Source organism: Chionomys nivalis, chromosome X (assembly GCF_950005125.1).
Source record: "Chionomys nivalis chromosome X, mChiNiv1.1, whole genome shotgun sequence".
Classification (NCBI taxonomy): Eukaryota; Metazoa; Chordata; class Mammalia; order Rodentia; family Cricetidae; genus Chionomys; species Chionomys nivalis.
This window is the reverse complement of record NC_080112.1, coordinates 77269048-77286912: the sequence shown is the minus strand read 5'-3', so window position 1 is coordinate 77286912 and position 17865 is coordinate 77269048. Positions and strand designations below refer to the sequence as shown.

General features: G+C 38.6%; 1 protein-coding gene across 1 annotated transcript; it reads right to left on the bottom strand.

The window, feature by feature from the left end:
• Positions 1-548: 548 nt before the first annotated feature.
• On the bottom strand, positions 549-9329 carry Tbx22 (T-box transcription factor 22). Its single transcript, XM_057760355.1, has 8 exons — positions 9146-9329; positions 8394-8571; positions 7536-7637; positions 6015-6189; positions 4898-5062; positions 4505-4569; positions 3975-4060; positions 549-1168 (listed from the first exon to the last, which is right to left on the bottom strand). Exons 1-8 carry the CDS (start codon positions 9318-9320, stop codon positions 549-551), a joined length of 1566 nt encoding a protein of 521 aa, XP_057616338.1. The 5' UTR covers positions 9321-9329.
• Positions 9330-17865: the final 8536 nt, after the last annotated feature.

The following is a 17865-nucleotide window of genomic DNA, read 5'->3' as shown; positions in this document are numbered from 1 at the left end:
AGATTAGTTGAAAACAATACTTGGAAACTTGTGTCCCTGTCTACACCTTAAGACTGCAATTACGATTTCTTTCATCAACAAAATAAAAATCAAACAAATGATTCAGTTGTTTACCACACTATCTTGGTAGATATTTATAGTGTAGCCAAACTTTATAGATAAGATCGAAATACTTTTATTGTTTTTACACAAATTATATCCATCTTGATTTTGTTTTCGTTTAATAGGTAAAACAGATGTATGGCGTGTTGACAATGTTGTGACTGGAGATAATCTCCTGTCATTAATTATCACTGATGGCTTATCTCATCAAATAATATTTATTAAGTAAGTTACTTGAGAACCAAGGCTATTATAATGTCATATTCTTACAGGTCATAGATGGCATTATAGAGAGATTCTTGTAAACATTTGTTAAGCTACTTCAAATGCAAAACAAACAAGACTGTTCATTTAGGAAGTTTTAAGAGACATTGCCCTTTCTTTTATTAAAAATAAAGAAAATAGGTGCTTACATGTGAATGTCCTAAAATGAGATCGTTGTCCCATTAAAGGCATTGATTGACTGCTGGATACCAATGTGAATGATCACATCTGCCTTCGGCAAAAGAAATCTGGCTGTTGTCATTTTCACTGAGATGTTTGGTAGCATTTTCGAGTCTAGATGTCATGGATAAGTTGTACCTATAACAACCATGGGAAGGATGAAAAGGGCAACTGAGTGTTTCTTGGGCAATGAGGTTTGGTTGGAAAATGTTTCCAGGATTCTGTAATCCATATAGCATTTGATTGGCAGAATGAGATGCTTGTAGACACTGCCCATTGCAATCTTCATGTAAGCCACTGTTTGAATTGATGATGCCCCTGGAGGATACCATGGGCACTTCCATCATGAATCGGGGTAAAGACTGAGAAGTGTTGAGGCTTGGTAGCCTTTCAGAAGTAGGTAAGACGAAAGGTTGTGGCCGCCAAAAATTAGTTGAACAAATCTTGTAGCAGAAGGGGAGGTTTATATTTTGCAGGTATGTGTCTGAATAGGTCATTCCAAAGGAGCTCGGGTGTATGTGAAATGAAGGTGTAGGTGGAGAACAAGAAGGAGAAAGTAAGGTGTTCAAAGGAGAGGGAGCTCCTCCACTAGAGGTCACTGGAGATGAGCCACTGCTTCCACCTGTGAAAGACAAGTCAGTCAATGAATAATGAACCCAATTTTCCTGGTGAACCAGTAAACATATCTATTTATTGCCCTCTCTGCCCCATTCTTGGAGTGGTTTTCTTTGCATGTTAATGGTTCTTTAAGCTTGGGAAAAATACTTTTGTTCCTTGTACTGACTCTGAATATGGTAGCTCCATTGCTGGCAGTCCTGCTACTGCTACATACTGCAGTGCATCGCACACTGAGCATTGACTCTACTCCAGGCCTTGACATTTTACCCAACAGTTAAAGAAGCCCCATCTGTAACTCAACCAATAACATATTACGAACAAAAATTAACCTTTTTTTAAAAACTGCAAATTAAACAACATAATTTGTTGTTTGGGATTTTACAGATCTTTTCAGTGTAAAAATCAAATAAATATGAAAATAATTTTATTGATGAAAAATTAACGATCATTAACATTTTGTCTTATGTGAAAGTCATAGATTTCAAGATTTCCACTGTTCTTTTCTATCAAGAATTGGAGGCAGTGTTTCAAATTTAGAAACATCAGAGTGAGAAGGAAAGTGTTTACTCTATGACATCCAAAGTCTTTTATTGTTTAACATAGTGGTTCTCAAGCTGTGAGTAGTGCCCATTTGGTAGAAACTTATCAGATATTTACATTATAATTTACAACAGTCACAGAGTTACAGTTATGAAGTTGCAATTAAATAATTTTATGGTTGGGGAGGTCACCACAGCACGAGGAACTCTATTAAAGGATTGAACATTAGAAAGGTTAAGAACCACTGGTTTAACAGATAATAAAATTAGGAGTACAGGACAACCTAGCCTTTGAGCTTTATTTTTATAAATATTTTAATTCAATCCATTATGTTTGACTATACTTGATGAATTTGGGAGATTTTATTGATAATTTTGTTATTTTTCTTGGGTGTATGTAAAGATAAATATATAGTAATATTTTATCAGCAGAGTGACAAATATCTGTAATAAAACAATCAGAAGTTATTTTTGAAATGATTGTTCCTCTCCCATATGAATGCACTCTTCACACTGTAAATGATGAAATTAACTATTTTAAGTGATCAATGAATGGTCACTTTTGTCCCTTTTGAAATTAGGTTATTTGGATATTTTAAATGCATGTCGCCTATTGTTGTCAGTTGAATTATTCTAGTAAAACAATTGTTCATAATCTTCTATGCAATGCCTTAAAGCACATCATTTCAACAAATGATGATACTTCATTTCTTCACATTGCAATTACTTGTTATGGCACCATGTAAAACTTAAGTGTAATGTTGATGTCTTGCTCCATAAAAGTAATGATAAGGAAATGTCCAAAGACAAACATGTTTAAAGGGGGAAAGAAGAATGGAAAAAGTTTTATGTTGTTTATAAATAAAATATTCTATTTATAGTTTGATATTTCAGAAATAAAGCTATGGATTATTTCACTGAAACACATGCATAATCCAACTATGATGATGATGATGCATTTATCAGGCAATGTACTACCTGAGAAGAAACACATTACAAATATTTTTAATGACTTATCACAATTAAATTGGTTGTGATGCACAAGGGCAAGAGCTGTATGGTTTCACTCATATGTGAACTATAAAAGGTGGCCTTAGGACAACTGAGAACATTATAATGGCTACCAGATACTGAAAGAAATGGGGGTTAACTAGGGTTGGAGAAATGCCAAATCAGTGGCTTCCAAGTTATAGTGAGACACAAGCTAGAAGTTCATCTGTATTACTGTAGGGAGACTATAGTTACCAATAATATGTTATACTTTTGAAAACACTATGGTAGACTTTGAAAGTTTTCATATATAAAGGTACCAAATGCTTGAGGAGATAAACGTAACTGAGTGAATGTAAACTTCTTTAATGCATACATGAATAAAAACATCACATGGTACATGATGGATACACTCAATTTTATGTGTAAGTAAAAATATATTTAAAAGTAGACAAATTGCACCACATCCATGCTATATTTAGTTCATTTTGTGGTTTTGCATGCTGACAGTTCCTTTCTTGGTTTATTAATCATAATTTCTTAATTACTACTTTCTGTTTGTAGTATTCATCTTTTATTTTCTGTTTCCCTTCAAATAGTAATATAACACACCCTATATAAGAATTTGTAATCTTATACTTGTGTTTATTTCTTCCCAGCTCCACTACATTATCATTATCACTTTACATTACATTCTATAAATTCTACAATATGATGTTACCTTGTATTGTATGTTCAGTGACTTTTTAAATAATGTGAAAATAAGAGAAACACATACATGACAATAAAGTAGATGTGATAATTTAGGGTTCTCTTTCATACTTTTTTATATTTACTTCTCATGCAATAAGAAGGTAAACTAGAACTAAAAAAAGGTTAAAAAATGAAATCACTCAGTATATGATAAAGATAAACAAAAAATAACCTATACAGCTAATATATTTTCAAATTAGGCCACAAATGGGCCAGAGGCACAATTCTTTATGTAAAAGAATGAGATACTGTGAAATCCATGCATGACATCATGATAAGAGAGTAAGATAATTCAATAAGCTCGATAAGCAATATATCCAACAGCAACATAACTTTATTATCTCCCGTAGATGCCAGTTTTTCTCTGTTTTTCCTTCTTACTTCCCCACAGGGTAAATACATATTGGTTGTGAACACATATTTTTTTAGCATACACATATCTCTTTGTGTAGTAGTCAGTACAAGAATATGACTGCTATTACTGTATTAATATGTAAAAATAAAGCCAAAAGTTAATGGTTTCCTTACTTTGTGTGTCTGCAACAAAGGATTTAAAATCCATAGTGAAAGAAGGCCTCCATGGGTAAGTCTCTAAAAACCCATCCAGTACGCCCCTAAAAGAAGATAGTTATTTTCAGCAACTCCAGAAAACACTTAGTGAATAGAATGATTCATATAAACCTGTCCTATTTTATGAGCAATCATCTGAACTATTATTTTCACTCAAAGCTAGGATTTGAGTACATTTCTGTAAATTCCATAAATCTATACTACACAATTTCTTAACCCTGGCCAGGAGGTACAGTAGAAAAAGTCATGGCTTGGGATCTACTCACACAGTTTCTTTTCCTGCCACCTACTATCCATAAAGGTGGAAGCTTCTGAGTATCTCCTCCACGGTTATCTTATCTATAATACTCAACACTCATCCACAGTTATATTATCTATAATACTCATTAAAGAGCTACTCTGTATGATTGCAATTCTACTTACCTATGATTTCTAGTAGTTATTTAAGAGGCTACACAATTATTAAATTAGAATGCTGTTTTACATACCTGTTTCTCCCAGGATCTCTAAATCCTTTGGCAAAAGGATTCCTGTCTATTTTCAGTTTGGTAATCTATGAATTCAAAAGAAAGACATAGAGAAAAGTCCAGTCTATGTTCGCAACAACAATGCTGCCATTATAATGTGGAAATAAATGCGAGCAGACAGCTAAGTCAAATTTAAGATGATTGTCTCCTTTGCCTACTGGTTCCTTCTGCTATAATCTCCTCTTTAACAAAAGAATCATACAACTTTCTATCAAATGTCACTTGATAATGAAGTAAAACCACGACTTTTTCCCCCTCCACTGTTTAAAACATAAACCATACGATGCTGTCCCATATTCTATCCCAATACACTACTGGGGCCACTCCCACTTCCCGGATTCTAGACTGCTTTACCTGCTGGTTTTGGTAAGCTGTCACAGTAGTGAATTCAGTTTCTCTAAAGGAGAATGTTTTGACTCTTTCAGTAGGAAGGGACTGAATCAAGGACAGGTCAATCCCGCTGTCCTGCTCCATCACATGTACACGGGGTTTGTACTTATGCATAGACTGCAAAATGATCTAAGAAAGAAATGGTTAGGTGCCATCTGAAACACCTACTTCTCCCCAACATCACCCCCTGTTTATGATAACCCCCAATGAAGACATTCCAGTCAAAAAACCTAGATGGCAGTATTCAGGAAGGCTCAGATAACCACAAATCAGGACTTTGTTGAGAGTTTTGATCCCCCCCTGGCTGAAGGCTTTCCAGAGGAAGGCACCACAGCAATACTGACACCATGTAGCCAATTTCATAGCCAGATTGGGGCCTTTCCTGCTTCCAAATGCGTATGACCACGTGATTTGGACATGTCATGAGTACCTGATCATCTGATATAAATTCTCTGGGCAGTAACTGATGGTCCCAAATGTGCCCAGAAACCTGATATTTTCCACCTCCTAATCCTCCTCGTAGTTTCCTTCTCTCCTTTTGTGACTGGCACAAGACTAGGTTGGCAGGGCCCAGGCAGGAGTGTACCTAGGGAGAAGCCTCAAGATCCAGGAAACCTGAAAACGAGCAGGAACTGACTCCCATGGCAGCAAGTTGTGGACATTTACAGTCTGGATTCTCATTTGCTGCCTTGCATCTCCTCACACCAAACCATTTCAAAGACACCCCTGAAACCGATGTGAACTCCAAGAAAGGAGAAAGACCGCAGTGTTGCTGGGGAAGGGATGCCTGACAGTACTATGAAGTGTTCCCTCCTACTCTCAACTCTAGGGCACTCTCTGTAGCTTAAACTGGTCTCTTCTTTGGGGTCTTTGGGCCCTGGAGCTTCCTGCAATCATTTCAAGAGTCCAGCACTCTTTGGTGGCAGAGCTTCATGAGCCCTTTGTGATCTCTGACATTTAAATCCAGGAGCTTGGTTCCCAAAACATTCAACACTTACAAAGAAGAATGACCTCTTGAGTACTACCTCTGGCCAGAGCCTTGGCACCTACCTTCTCCAGGAGAAAGATTGTGCTCACTTACATGGCCCTTGTCATCCGTCTCATTGTTGGTAAGTTTCACTCGATCAAAGGAGATGATTTGCCGCATCCAGGTTTCGCCGGAGCAAGGGGAGTCCGGGTGGATGTAGAATCTGGGAGTGATGCCCGAATGGTCTGTATTCCCAGCTACCATCCACTGTGAGCTGTGATACACATACCTGAGGGAATAAAAAACAGCAGGGTGTGGCTTTAGGCTCAGCCAGCACAAAGTCAAGGGATTAGAGGCTTCACCAAAGATTAAAACGTTTATTCCAAAGACTAGCAATTAAACAGAAGATCCAACTTCATCTTCAAAGGCAACAAACAAACAAACAGTAAACAAGCATATGCCACCAAATGCAATGAAGTGTCTGGGTGAGTAAAAACAGCATGGGATATCTGAGTCTGCTATTTCCTCACAGAAAGTGGAACAGAAATCAGTTTGATTCATTTTCCCCACTGCAGCGATGCCTAAAAAAATCCACAAATGACAAACAAGCAAGAACCACGGTGAACAAAACAGAGCTTAATAGTTTCAGTGAAAGCCCTTTCTTGCTAGGAACGACTGCACACCAGAAAACTCCAAAGGAACTCCTCCCCGCGCTGCCTCCTGGCTGGCTGGTTTTCCAAACTGTTTCCGATTTCAAACCGACGTTTTACTCAGCGTTCCCCCCAAACAGCCTCAGTGCAACGAAAAAAGCAAGCAGCTGCTTCTCTGTCTAGCCCGGTTGAAGAGGTTCCAACCACTTTCTAGCCTTGGAAAGCAGCTATAGTAGTTGATCTGTTGTTCTTTCCTAGCAGGCACCATAGACACCCCTGGGTTGCCTGCACTCGCCCGCTTCGGACTGCTTTCTCAGGACCCTCCCCTTCACTTCCAGAGCTCCCAGTAAAAGCACCAGCAGGGCAGTGCTTCTGGACTTCTAGCTCAAAAGGTTCTTATCTTAAGAATAATTTGTGCGCCTTTAGCACAGCCTTCTCCAGGTCTTTTAGGGAAAAAAAAAAAGAATAAAAGAATCCTGACACTGTCTGAATCTGGCTATTCCTTCAGGCATACATCTTAAAAAGGGACACCATATGGGCAAAACAACAGCCCTGATCCTAAGACCCTGCCAGTAGATTTGGGCAAATCATGACATCATTTGTGAACCTGCCCAGATTATAGCCTATTTCCAGAAGCCACCTGAAGCCTAAGGCATGTCTCTCTAATTTTTTTCAAACTTCTTGCCTGAGGATGCCAAGCACCCACACTTTACTCATCTAAGGCACAAACAGTGGGTAGGCTTAGGGCGCAATAAGGAGTCCTTTGACACCAACTTCCATGAAGAGGGAGTAGGAAAGACCTACTCTTCCTTCACCTGAACTCAGATTCAAATGAGAAAATTCAGCTCTCTGAGTCCAAGGATGAACAATCCTATCTCCTCACCAGGCATACTTTTGTTCAATTCCTGCTGTCAGGTGTCAGGCTGAAGCACTGATGCTTTGAATCTGTGTCTTCATCCTGTTTGGACCATATCTACCAAGTTACCTATATCGTTTGGAATCCACTGGTACCACATCCAAAATCACATAGTATTGCTTTGCTGGATCCATCCCTTTCACCTTGATCCGAACAGAAGGAAACATACGCCTGTGGGGAAAAATATAGGGGTTTGAATGGGAAATAGAACCGGACGTAGGAGATATTCGAGATACTTTGAAGGAAGATGCTGTTCCCTTTCCATGACATGTTCAGAAAGTAGCATTTGTTACATAAGAGAAAGATGGTTGATTTAAAAGTCCAAGATTTCCTAGTGGTGCAGACTGTCTTAATGAAAAGCCCTCATCCATGACCTCCCATACGACATTTAAAATCATAAGAGAGCAAGTAGGACAGGGAAAGCTTCTCTCCTTTCCTGTACTTTTAGTAGAAGGATATGTGAGGTAGATTTGCAAGTGTTGAAATTGGGAAGACTAATTAAGAGACTGTCCCACACCAGATGGAAAGGGCACTTTCCAGTGATCTGAGCCAGGGATGGTGTGCTGGAGAACAGTGGATAGGGAACTGTCTGCTGCTGTTTGCTTGGCTTGAACTGAGCGGCTGGTTACAGCGGTAAGAAGTTGGAGACACATCTGACCCTTTTGTCTGTGCAGGTCTAGATTTTTGCATACAGTGCAAAGGCAGGAGTTGAAAGAGTGAGTCCTTGGAGTAAGGATGTTATCAGAAAATATGAATAGAGGATTTAATGTAACTAGGTACTTCCCAGAACAACAGACTGAGTAGTTTGTGGCTTTCTAAGGTCTGCCAAAGAGTGGGGAGAGGGAGGAGTTTCACGTTACAAAACTGGGTTCTCCTCCTTAAGTGCCTACTGTGTGTGATTCGGCAAAATCACTGCCCCAGGCGAACCTGCCGGCCTTGGTAATGATCATCTCAGTCCCGATGTCGTGGAATCTTTTCCAGAGATCAGATCCCTGAAGCTCCACTTGGATAGTATTTTTTTCTTGCACACTTTCCTGGCCGTTGCCCTCGCCGCCAGAGCAGTCGGATAAAGCAGATTTTGAAGATTCCGCCTTGCGTCGCTTTTCTGCCAGACATGGAGTTTGAGAGTTTGGCAGGCTGCACACATCCTTTTGTTAGGAGACTATCTTTGAACTGATAGACCTTGTCCTCCCCCCCAGAAACTCCAGAGTCTGATGCATAAGTTTCCCCCACAAAACCCAATTTGTATCCCACGAAAAGTGGGACCCTTAAAATTCTCTCACCCCTAACCTTCTATGAATTGAATCCGAAGCTAGATATTCTTGGGAATTAGGGGAACACCCTGCTTCCTACTGAGAGGAACAGCCAGGTCTGGCTCTTAGGATGTTGTAAGGGGTGTGTGACTCATTCCTCTAAAAGTAAGCGGGACCCTCCTTTTCATTGCAAACAAACCAGGGCATTTCCAGTGCGATTCAGACGCTCTAAAATTTGTACTCAAGTCAGGTGGCTAACGGTGTTCCGCAATCCACAACCTGACCTGCAGGGCTGACCCACGACATCCTTGCCACAGCGCAGTGAACCAGGCGAAGAAGATCCAATCCAGCCAGTGCGGGTGAAGGGCTCGGGTGAAGCGCACCGGTGAAGCGCACGGGGTGACCGGGCTGCTTCAGTGTACTCACCCGGTTGCTCACAGTCCCCAGAAGCGGTGCTGGGTACCTCCTCCTCTTCCTGTATGCACTGTTCATTCCGCAGCTCAAGCTGCATCTCCTCTCTTGAGTCTTGAGATTTTCTTTTGCTGGGTCTCCCCATCAAGGCCTCCACCGAGAAGGCGTGCGCTCGAGAGCTCAGAGCCATCCCTGGAGGGGAAGAAGTGATTGTGCGCTGCAAAGTTTCAACCTGAGCTGGGGAAGGAGGGAGGGGGGAGAGGGAGGGCGCAGATGAGAGGCAAGGGAGGAAAAGCTCACAGAAAAGAAGTCTTAAATCTGAAAACCAATTTTTGGATCCGCACTATAACAGAAAAAATAATCCCCCTCTGTTATGAATATATTTTTATTTAATTAGACAAAATAAAAGAGAAGGAAGATTAAATGAGTCAAAATCCTACGAGGTATAGTCTTTCTTCCTTTTTAGTTTTCCCTCCTCTCAGTGAACGTGTGTGTACCATCAGTTCTCAAATCCTTGATTTTGGGACCTGCCAGATCCCAGAATTTGGCAAATGCTGACCCTTTAGGGAACAGACCTGACACCAATGGCGGCTCACGCCAAAGCGATTGGGAGATACTGTTGCATCCAACTGAGTGAATACCCAGCCGGTCACAACCTCCACTGTTTGTTTTGGAAGCTGTTGAAACGTAAAAAAAAAAAAAAAAAAGAGCTGTGAGTGTGTGAGTGACACTTTAGAGTCTGGTAGGGAGGAGAGACTGGGGGTTGGTGGGAATGGGGCTCCATATAGGCGGGAGGAAAGAAGAGAAGGAGACACAAGGTTACTGTTTTGCATTAAATTGTAAAACGCTAAGACATGTGAAATAATTGCCCACGAGGGGCCACTTTTCCAAGAAAGAGCAAATATTACTTAACCAGACTCAGATAAATATATCTAGGATTTTTTTTTCTCTCCAGTGACACCACTGGAAACACAGAAGAGAGTGCAAGCTTTCTCAGCTACATAGTTAGAGCCTTCAACTGGCAGTGTAGGTAGATGTGACCACAGAACCTCTTTTTATTAGTGTGGGGGGAGGGGCTCAAGAGTATCCCAAACATCACAATCAAAGATTAGAGCCAATCTGTGCCTTCTAGTCCTGCCTCTGCAGGACCTACATACCCTCCCCCCATACCCTCTTCAAATTCTCACAATCTGGAAACAGTATAAGGACTAGAGAGTTACCATCAGCACATGGAGTCTTTGCTTCCAACAATGTGGTGAAAAAAATAAAGTGTTGAACTATTAAGTAATTGGCTTTAGTGCCTTCTGAAATATCTTCCTGAGTTGGGTTTTGCTTTTCCTTAAAGTAAAAACAACACTGTTTGTGTCCAGAAGAGACTATCAGTATTATTTTCAAAGAATACTTTTGTCTACAAATGTGACATGTTTGCTTTTGTGGCTGTCACTTGATCATGCACTCACTTTTCAACAGAAGTAGGAAATCAGTCACTCTTGGACTCTTGCAAACCAAATTTAAGCTGGTGACATTTGTACATCTTAGGAAATTTTCTTCTGTTCTCCTTTGATATGCTTAGTCAAAAGTCTTTCAAAGTCAATTTAAATCCAGTAACAATAGGATGGAATTAGAATTAACTTATAATATCCCAATAACCAGTTTAAGAATGAAAGACCTTCACAGAATTTCAATTTCAACTGTTGAACTGCAAGCTTAGATTTTCCATGAAATAATTGTTAAAGTATTGGTGGGTTATTCAGTCACGGGGAAGACAGCTCTGAGTATAGTATTTTTAATGAGGTCGGATGTCATGGCAAAGACTTCCTTGTAGTTTGAATGCTGCCGAAGGGCATGATCCAATATAGAGCTTGGAAGATGTTACCTTTATCCTAAGGATGCAGAGTAAAGTCGATAAGGCAAGGAGAATTTCAGTATACAAAGCACTTAGATCGAGAACATACAGGACTGGATATAATCTTTGCCACAACTCATGGACATTTCTTTCATCTATCAAAATTCAGAGGTAGACTATTTGTTATTCATTCTTCCTTATATGTACCATTATATGTTCTTATCTAAAAGACACAGTTCAGAAACAGAAAAGTCAAGAGTTTATTGATTTATTGGTTAATATAAGTCTGCTAACAACCGCATAGCATTTGTATTATTGTCTCCCCTTCTGAGAATTTTCCTGCTTTGGAACCTGACTCATTTTATTCACATTGCCTTGGATAGCAAGGGGAAACTTTGCTTAGCAGAGGTTTTGAAGAGATCTCTATAAAAGTTAGGTAAAGGATGTTTGTTACAATGTCACCTCTAGTATTTCACACTGTCTATCATGATATGATTTTCTTTAACCAAGGAAATAGCATATCTTGGCATATAAATTCCTGTATTACAAGAAATGTCTTCCTTAATATTTATTATACACATGCAATTTAGTCATCCAGAACTTTCTTATTCATGTAACCTATACCCTTCCTATTCCCATTTTAGTAATTATCTGATGATATTACACTGAGGGAAAAAAAATGTAGCTCCCTTCTTGCTCAAGTTTGCTGGGCTAAAGTGCAAGTAATTCTTTTTTTTTTTTTTTTGGTTTTTTTTTTGTTTGTTTGTTTTTCGAGACAGGGTTTCTCTGTAGCTTTTGGTGCCTGTCCTGGAACTAACTCTTGTAGACCAGGCTGGCCTCGAACTCACAGAAATCCTCCTGCCTCTGCCTCCCGAGTGCTGGGATTAAAGGCGTGCGCCACCACCGCCCGGCTGCAAGTAATTCTTGTTACCTTGTATTTACAAGGATCATGAGCTATTGAATCTCTGGTGCTGTAGGAAGTCTTACAGCCAGTGGTTACCCGCCCACTGGGGCATGGCCTCTTAAACTATATAAACTGATGTAGAGCATGCATCCGCTCTCTTTCCAGTTGCTGGATTTGGTTTCTGTTCTCCGTTCAAGCAGAGAATTCTGATTTGTGAGTTTACCCCTAAATAAATAACCATCTATTTCTCAATTCTGAGATAGCGTGGGATTTCTTTTAAGCGTCCATCCACCTTCTGAGGATTGCAAACCTCCAGTACAAACTAGCATCGTAGATGAGTAATCTGAGTTCCTACATGATCTCCCAGGCACACGATAATGAACAGGGGTAGAGCTGAAGCATTAAGAAGACAGACTTTGGGTTCACATTGATTTAATTCAAATTCTGACTGTACTACCTTTTGAATGGCGTACAGAAATCTTTTTGTTGGCATTAAACTAATTCCCCCTTATTATTTCTACCTATAATATTGTCATCATAGACCATGATTCTATAAGAGAATAGATTTATCAAAACGTCAAGTAAAATAATTTCTACAAACAATTTAGCACAATGCCTAAATCAGGGTTCACAGCTGTGTTCACAGTTAAAGAGATAAGAAAATTTAATTTCAAGAACGTGTTAATAGTTGTATCAGCTATACATCTGAAGAGATGTTGACCAAAGCTGATGACTTAAGAATTTAGAGGTTTGGTGCTTCCTTTCCTTCGTAATTTGGAGGATGTCTTATGGAGATGCTAATTCATGGCCTACCTGACTGCTAGATGCTGACGTGACTTAAGCTGAGGTACCTGGTTGCCTAGGAGACAGCCTAATGTGTTTTCCCCCCACTCAATTCAGGGATTTATAAGATGTTTGAAAAATAAAGAGTGATTCTGGGATTCTGGCTTTTTTTTTTTCTTTTTTTTTTTTTTTTTTTTTTGGTTTTTCGAGACAGGGTTTTTCTGTAGCTTTGGAACCTGTCCTAGAACTAGCTCTTGTAGACCAGGCTGGTCTAGAACTCACAGAGATCCACCTGCCTCTGCCTCCCGAGTGCTGGGATTAAAGGCGTGCGCCACCACTGCCCGGCGATTCTGGCTTTTTTCATGATGACCATGTAAGCTGTGTCAGTTTTATTCCTCGCGACTCCGTTCCAGCCGGGTTAGAAAATCTGTGTTGGACCCACACAGGCTCTGACATACATCTGTAAATTGAGTCCACATCTTAGAAGGACATTCAGGCCAATGTTAAAACCCCCAACTTTTGTTTAAATCTTACATCAGATTCAAAAGGTCAAATGTGTTAGGACTAATTGCTCTTAAATTGTGAACTTTTAAAATAATTAAAATCAATGAACGAAACCAAAATGTTGCATTTGGGTTTCAAAAATCCATGAAAATATGTCCAGCAGAACACATAATTTGACTTTATTAGCTTTGCTTTTATAACAATATTTTTGGTATTGTATCAATGCAATGAAAGTGTATATTCTCACATAATTAGATGGATTTGTAAATGATAAGCCAGTAACATAGAACTGTGTTCTTACTCCAGGGAGTTGAGGAAATTGCCCTAAAAAATATTAAATAAATTCTCACAGTGGATCCTTCAGTCTCTGGTTTGCATTAATTTGGTATGATCTCTCAAGAACTTCTGTGAGCAAATTATCTAACAATTGATTTAGGCTAGGTTATGAGCTATGCATGGAAAAAAATGTCACCATTGTTCCTAGAGAGAGTTAGAGAAAAAAAGAGAGGAAAGATAAATCCTTATCTTTACCAGTTGTGTTCTCAAGGGGAGGAATGGAAACTTAACTGAAGGAAAAGTTATTTTGCTAAATGTAATTATGTTTATTACTTCAGTATCAAATACTGAAGGTCTTCTTATGATAACAGAACATCAGGCTTAGGCTCATTATATTCCTTATTCTCAAAGTCATATAAATCTTTTTCCACTTAACTCAGGACTCAAACTTACTAGATTTGTCTGTTTCTTGTTAGCAATTTTGCCCTCAGAACTCTAAGGATAATTTTGTCCTTGAATAATTTCAGACAAAGTCAATGGATAAGAGAAACGAAGAAAATGAATGCACAGGTGGTCCTATGATATAGTGACGTGAGTAGCGGCAAGAATATGTATCACCTTCTTCAGGAGTAGGCATGGTGTACATAATATTGCTGTGTCTTAACATCTTTCAATCTTCACTCATGAAAACATAAAGCTTCAATAAGACCTACACTTTTTAAATTACCACTCTGTTGCTCTATTGGCACTATTACAGTAATATGTACTGATGGTGTATATGTTTCAAAACATCATTTTGTATTCCACAAATATATAAAACTATTTTATTATTACAATATTGGAGTGTGAAGTGAAAGCTCAGGTCTTAATATGTGCAGGGCCCTGTGTTCAATCCACAGCACCTAAGTAAACAAACCAACCAACAAAATTACAAGAGTATAAAAAGTATGACCATCATAGGTTACTTGACAAGCAATATACCAAGTTTATTCCATTAATAAATTATTGGAAAATACTGTGAAGAATCATTTCATTTCTTTAAAGCTATGGGAAAAATGTGCTCTTATAATTCTGATCCACGTACCTTTTCAACATTTTTGTTGAAATGTTTTCATATAAAACATGATTTTATATGCAAGCAATAGCTCCCAAACCCTGACTCTAAGTCAGTGGCTTATGTTCCTCTAATTTTGTCTAATCTAAACATGCATGAACCTGACCTGCCCCAAAGAAGAAAAGCTTCACACCATAGGCTGTAGTCCACCAAATCTTAGGCCTTTGTCATCTCTACAACTCTTCTTGGGCATTCTAGTATATTCTCACTCCTTAATATTTTACTCTGCTTCATGATGCTCAGGGCAAGTGAATAAATTGTAAATGGATTCCCTCTGTATCTCAATGATGATCTTTATTAGATCAGGGATCAGCAATATCTAGCACCTACAAAGGAGTAGTGTTTCGTCTAAGTCTGTCAAAATATTAAATATAGGTAGACATCTACAGTGGCTATGCTTAACGCCAGAGTTATGCTTACTTTTATCCGCTGTCTTTCTTTACTAGGATTTTACCCAACTAGACAAAAAGTTGTTCCTGCTTGAAGTAAATGTTCATCAAGTCAGAAAATCCTAGGTACCAAAAATACCAGTAATAAAGCAAAAAAAGGAAAATATGTAGACTTGTATTAGAGGAACCACTGAAATGAGCATGAACATACTCTTTGTACTTACCATATTTAAGTTCCTACATAAGAAGAGGAAGGAAGAACAAAACTGATAACTATGTGTGTTAGCAAATAAAATGCAGCACTGAAATCTTTGTGCTACAATATATGCCCTGAAAACACTCACTCTGATTATTGCTGACTTAGAATAATTTTTAAAAATTACATTAGTAAATCATCTCAGTAAAACGACTGCCACTTCTCCAATCTCTGCCTTAGTGTCTCCAGCCTTTGTGACTCACATTACCAAAAAGGTTGATAGTTAGTTGGAACATTTGATTATTTTATGATAGTGTATCCATAATTGTTTAAATCATGTTTGCATATTGCTCATGATAATTTTTAATTTTTCAATTCAGTAATGCAAGTGATACTTAGGTAAACAGTTGGATTACAGGATTCAAATACACTAGTATTTTAGTAAACATTAAAGCAATTGGTATCAATATTCACAACTGAGTTCAGATAGTGCTTCTAATCTATTTTATCACATGGACATACATTTTGAAACTGTCAGCCTGAATTAATGGCTGCTCAATATTTCATATCTTGGCTGCTAAACGTCCTTTTTCTTTGTATATTTTATTTTCCCCTTTTATTGAAATTTATTTTTTTCTCTCACAATACATCTTAATTACAGTTTCCCCTCCCTCTATTCTTCCCCATTCCTCTTCAACTCCTCCCATCCAGAGCCACTTTCTTTCTGTCTATCATTAGAAATGAATAGGTTTCTACGAGGTAAAAACAAAACATAACAAAATAAATTAAAATAAGATGAGACAAAAAATACCACATTCAAGTGGGACAAGGCGAACCAACAGAAGGAAAAGAGTCCAAGAGAAGGCAGAAGAATCAGAGACCCAGGAGTCCCATAAAATACTAAACTGAAAACTATAAATATACCTTGGAACAAACAACTCTAAATGGGTTATCTTTATCAAATCCCTTCCTTCAGAGCTCAGGGAATCCCATATAGCAGGAAGCAGAAAGAGTGTAAGAGCCAGAGGGAATGGAGGAAACCAGGAGAACAAGTATACCTAAGTCAACTGAACAAAACTCTTATGTTTTCACAGAGACTGAAGCAGCAAGCACAAGACTCACATGGGTCTACACCAGGTCCTCTGTGTATATATCATGGCTGTTAAATTTTCAGTAATTTTCATTGACAAGCATATATATTTTCATTTCCTCCTTGTTTAACAGCCATCTTTTTGACATCCCCCATTGTCTCTTTAACTAGAGGTTTTTTTTTTTAAAAAAAAAGATTTAGTAATGTTCTTGTTGTTTTTAGCTATATGAACGTGTGTATATCTATGTGTGATGTCCAGAAGAGGAGGATGAATCCCATAGGGCTGGAGTCTCAGGCGACTGGGGGGTGCCTCAGGTGGCTGCGGGGGGTGGGGGGGGTTGGGGGGATAGAATTCAGGCTCCTGGAAGAACAATAGTTGCTCTTAACTGCTCAGCCACTCCTCCAGCCCTGACTAGAGTATTTCTTTATGTTCTAATTCACCTTTACTTGTTTTGACAGAAGGCAAAATTCTGAACAGTTATTTGAGTTTGTGTCTGTGTATTCTGTGAAAATTCTGTGAAAATCCGTAAAAAGATTTTTAGTCATAATTATGAGGACATCTATAAAGTGATACAAGCATTTTCTACAGGAATGATTTTTTTTTCTTGACAGAAGTTCTATCTACCTTTTATCATTAATTTGTTTTGGCTTTATAAAAATTTTAAAGTCAGTTTATAATGAAAAGTTTAAACTGTATTTATTTATGCCTTTTATGTATGGGTGTTCTGCCTGCATGTATGCTTACAGGCCAGAAGAGGGCACCAGATCTCATTATTGATGGTTGTGAACCACCTTGTGGTTGCTGGGAATTGAACTCAGAATCTCTGGAAGAACAATCAGTGCTCTTAATTGCTGAGTCGTCTCTCTCGGCTCTGAATGAAACTTTTGTTTTAGTGTGATGTGTTTATCTGATGCACATTTGCTGTCTTTTGTGGGAACTGTAGTGATGAATTCAAGTAGCTACAGTGGAGGGAACATGAGGTACTGTCACAGGCTTGAGAGGAATGTTTGAAGACTTCCAGTTTATCTCAAGTCCTCCAGAAGCAAGAAAGCAACCTTAAGGATGCAGTATCTGCTGACAGAAAGCTCAGTGGGTCCCTTCTTCCCTTCTTTGTCCCTCATCGTCCCTTTCTGCTTCTGTATCTTTGCTTTTCTTTATCTCACTCTTACGTGTTCCTTCTTAAAGGTTTCTCCTTCGTGTTTCTTTATGTCTCTTCATTTCTGGCTTTCTCTTTCTTCTTTTCCTTTGTATTGTCCTCTATCTCTCTCTCCCTTCTAGTATATTTTGCTTTTTATTTTTCCACATTCCTTTTTTCTATCATTTTTATGTCTTTGCTCTTTCAGTAACAAGCAGAAGAGCTGAGAATGAAGGAATGCATTGTGTCCGATCTACAATAACCTCTGTAATGTCCTTTCACTATCAAGTATTTTCTATATTATCTTTTACTAATCTAAATAAAAATGTATATGGCATGTATTCTTATGTAGGGAAGATGGATATGTGTGTGTGGCTGTGTGTGTTACAACTGCTGTATCTGAACTCAAGGTCTCTTGAGAGAAAACATGAACAAATAAAAGACGCTTTGACAAACTCTGCTGCCCTCTGTGGACACAAGTGAGTCTAAAGGGGCTC

Bases quoted from the DNA above. Each gene is read 5' to 3' on its own strand.
- Tbx22 (XM_057760355.1), bottom strand. From the start codon at position 9,320: ATGGCTCTGAGCTCTCGAGCGCACGCCTTCTCGGTGGAGGCCTTGATG. The intron at 6,190-7,535 runs GTAACTTGGTAG...TTATTCCCTCAG, and splicing joins GTGGATTCCAAACGATATAG to GTATGTGTATCACAGCTCAC. The intron at 4,061-4,504 runs GTATGTAAAACA...ATCTTCTTTTAG, and splicing joins AGAGATCCTGGGAGAAACAG to GGGCGTACTGGATGGGTTTT.